The following is a 3485-nucleotide window of genomic DNA, read 5'->3' on the forward strand; positions in this document are numbered from 1 at the left end:
TAAGAATCTTTGGAGTCTTCTTTTCTTCTCTGAAAATGCAAGCCTCTGGCAAGAACCCTTAAGAGCAGAGCATTGAAGAATTGTAGCCAAGCTGATATATGAGTATCCTAGGTTGTTATCACCAAATATACTTCCTCAGTTTTCCAAACTAAATACTACTTTTCCAAAGCATTTATTAATTTGGATCATATTTATATGAGATATTGATTAATCTTTTATTGTTTACAAAAAGATAGCCTAATAGTTATTGAAAAGTATTTAAAGAGGAATGTTTCTAAGCATAGTTGAGATAGATGATTACTGATGTTCAGAATGTAAGATGACAACCCTTAGATCATGGTTGTTACAAGCCTTAGCCTTAAATGACTGCACCATCTCTCTAGCCCAACTATAGCCTTTAAAAACAAATCAGATACTGAAGTTACAGCTACTCAGGAAATTGAAGCAAGAGGACTGCTTGAGCCTAAGACTTCTAGATAGGTGTGAAGACCCCATCTCAAAATGATTAATATTTCCACCATTTCTTCTTTTAATCTAAAAACACTGTGATTTGGAGGCTCTATTAGAGAGATTTGAATAGTAAGTGCCCACTGGTACCATAGATGAAGCTGTATAATGGAAACCATCTTTGGAAATTAGGCATTAACACTACCAGAATTATAGCTAGAATTTCTTTTGAGAATGTGGAGTTGACTATAATGACAATTTGTAGATAGAGTACCTTTTTTTAAGTGTGTTTTTAAAAATTAATTAATTGTGCCATGGTGTGCATGTGGTGGTCAGAAGACAACCTGCAGGAGTTAGTTCTTTCCTCCCATCATATGTGTTCCTGGGATTGAACTCAGGTTGTCAGGCTTGGTGGCAAGCATTTTTTCTATTTGTCTTCTAGCATTAGAGTAGAATTCAAAATAACTATAGACCTGTGAGCCAGCTATTTCTTTAAATAAAGTTTTATTAGAGCCCAGCTGTGTTTGCTTAGTTACAGTTTTTTAGGGCCGTTTGGAAGCTTTTAGAAGTTGAGTTGAGTAATTAAAGAATAGACCAACTAATTGCTTGGGTAGAGCCTAAAATATTTACTATATGTATATGGCCCTATATAGAAAGTCCTGAGATTTACCCTTATATTTATGATATAGCATGGTCAAGTAGAAAAAAATTCATGTTGGAATCAGCTACTTAATTGTTCTTAGTTGCTAATTTTTCATCTATGATGTGAAAATAACTATATGTATGTTACTGGATTTTGAGAAGAATTAAAACAATGTACAGCTTAGTAACACATAGTGCCTGGCACATTGTTAAGAACTGCATGGTTGTGACTTTAGTTATAAAAATCAAAATAAACCTGAGTTAAATTTAGTTTGATAAGAGTTAATGATGGAGAATTGATTAAGAATTAAACTAAGTTTTTCTTTCTTAAAGTGGGCTGGTTATTTTTTGCTGAATGAGAAAGTTTACTAAAAGAAATGTACTTCTTTGGGGAGAAAGAAAAATAGATTACAGAACATTTGCAGAAATAGTCTAGAAATTACAGATTAGGGATAGAAAATTTAGAGTGTAGGCCTTTTGGAGAAGAATGAATAAAGGGAAATATACATGTGATTGAACTCAAGTTTTTCCTTAAGTGACCTGTTTTCAGAGCAGTAGAATTTTTCATCAGAGATAAGTATGAAAAGAAGAAATATTATGATAAAAATGCTATAGCTACTACAAATGTAAGTAAAACCACCTCTCACCAATTGATGTTTCTTAAATAGATCTCAATCTTTTACCCTATAGCTTGTTTATTGTAAAATATATTAGTTGCATGTCTAAATATATAAGTATTGGAATTTGGTGGCCACGTAATGATGAGCACTTATAAAGTGCAACAGGCTGAGAAAGCATATTTTTAAATAATAGGCTAATAACTATTTAGCTGATATTTCGTTAATTCAATTGACTAAGCAAATTTTATATAATTTTTAAAAATCAAAGCCACTAATTGAGGAAGAAAAGGGGACAAAAGATTACTTTACTAAATTCCAGAAATGAATGATAAAGGAAAACATGTAGTCGATCTTCCACAAGAACTTTGGTGGGTCTGTTAAAACATGAGCAGTAGCCCAAGAATATATTAAAGCATGGCAATTGGATTGATTTTAGCAAGCGTTTTGGTACTTCTAATATTTGCTGCTCTACTGTAGTAATCAAGTATATCAACTGCTTCTTTCTCCTTTTTATTTCTAATTAAATGTTCCCTATTCAATTAATTGTAGTTTAAGACTAATTGCCTTTATGTTGAAATCAATTTTTGGCCTTTGATTCCTTATTTAATAAGCAAGCTATGAAGTAGTTAATCATGTGAAGTCATTTGTCAAATAATTCTAAGACAGTAGTTTATTTCTTTTTCCATGCAAACTGTGTTTTCCATTTTGGTCTACATGGAGCAGCAATATATAAAGAATTCAGTCAAATCCTAGCAAAGTAAAGCTATTTTAGTGCACTATTCCTGAGTTTGAAAAAAAAATACCCTGTTGAAAATCTTTGTACCTCCTAGACTTTGAGGGTGGCGGGGGAGAGAGAGTGGAGTATTGGATTCCTTGACTTCAAGGCCAGCCTTGACTACATAATTTCATGACAGCTCGAGTTAGTATGAGACCCCATTTTAAAACAAAAGTTTACAAGTATTAGTATATTTTAGGGGGCCAAATAACCCCTGTAGTAGTTTGAGCTACATCTTCAGTGGGCCTGATAGATGAAATCTGTTGGGGGATAAATAAAAATTACAGTGTTGAGAATGCTCCTTGTAATGTGCATGAATTTTAGGCTCATCTAAGCTTTAGATGAGCTGACTTTATGTGTCATATATTTTCATATGAAATGTTAAATTATTTTGGAATATTTTATAAGATATAAGCGTTTATACTAAACAGATGTTCTAAAATCCTAAATGTTTTTATTTGGAATTGTAGTTGTTTTACTCTCAATAATTTGGAGATTATGCTTATGTAGTAATTTATGGGAAGAGAGTCTTTTTAAAAAAATTATTTATTTAATACCCATATAATTAGAAGAAGCATTTCATTACAACAGCTTTGACATATTCAACAACAATTTCCAGAGCTAAGATGCATCTCTTTCAAAATTGGCTGTAAATTTTTAGGTTTACAGTTGAATTAATACAGTTATACAGTATTGTACTCCATATAAACCCCATAAGACATAAAATTGAATGAGGTTTAAACTTTAAAAAAGATCTCCATTTCGTTATTAAAATACATAGTTTCATACAGAAAAATTCATTTTCAATGCAATTGATATTAAGGTGTTTGCACATGCCTTCCTAATCTCTATATATCTGATTATTACTAGTCACAGTCGGTTACTTTCTGAGCTCCTTGGCATCTGAGCATGGGTATAAAGTCATCAGGTAGATTTCAATGGTAATGTTTTTCACATCTACTAATTATTAAGGAGCAAATTTTTATGCTTTGAAGAATTAT

At 31.8% G+C, this 3485-nt stretch overlaps 1 protein-coding gene across 5 annotated transcripts in view; it reads left to right on the top strand.

Annotated features, from left to right (window-relative positions):
* Smap1 (small ArfGAP 1) overlaps positions 1 to 3485 on the top strand; it is a 168318-nt gene that overhangs the window by 86376 nt on the left and 78457 nt on the right. For all 5 annotated transcript variants that reach the window (XM_008856288.3, XM_029557796.1, XM_029557797.1 and 2 more), the window contains one exon: positions 1640 to 1715. In XM_008856288.3, the coding sequence (XP_008854510.1) occupies positions 1640 to 1715 (76 nt within the window). The remainder of the gene's footprint in view (positions 1 to 1639; positions 1716 to 3485) is intronic.

Source organism: Nannospalax galili, unplaced genomic scaffold (genome assembly GCF_000622305.1).
Source record: "Nannospalax galili isolate Female #2095 unplaced genomic scaffold, S.galili_v1.0 scaffold206, whole genome shotgun sequence".
NCBI classification, from domain to species: domain Eukaryota; kingdom Metazoa; phylum Chordata; class Mammalia; order Rodentia; family Spalacidae; genus Nannospalax; species Nannospalax galili.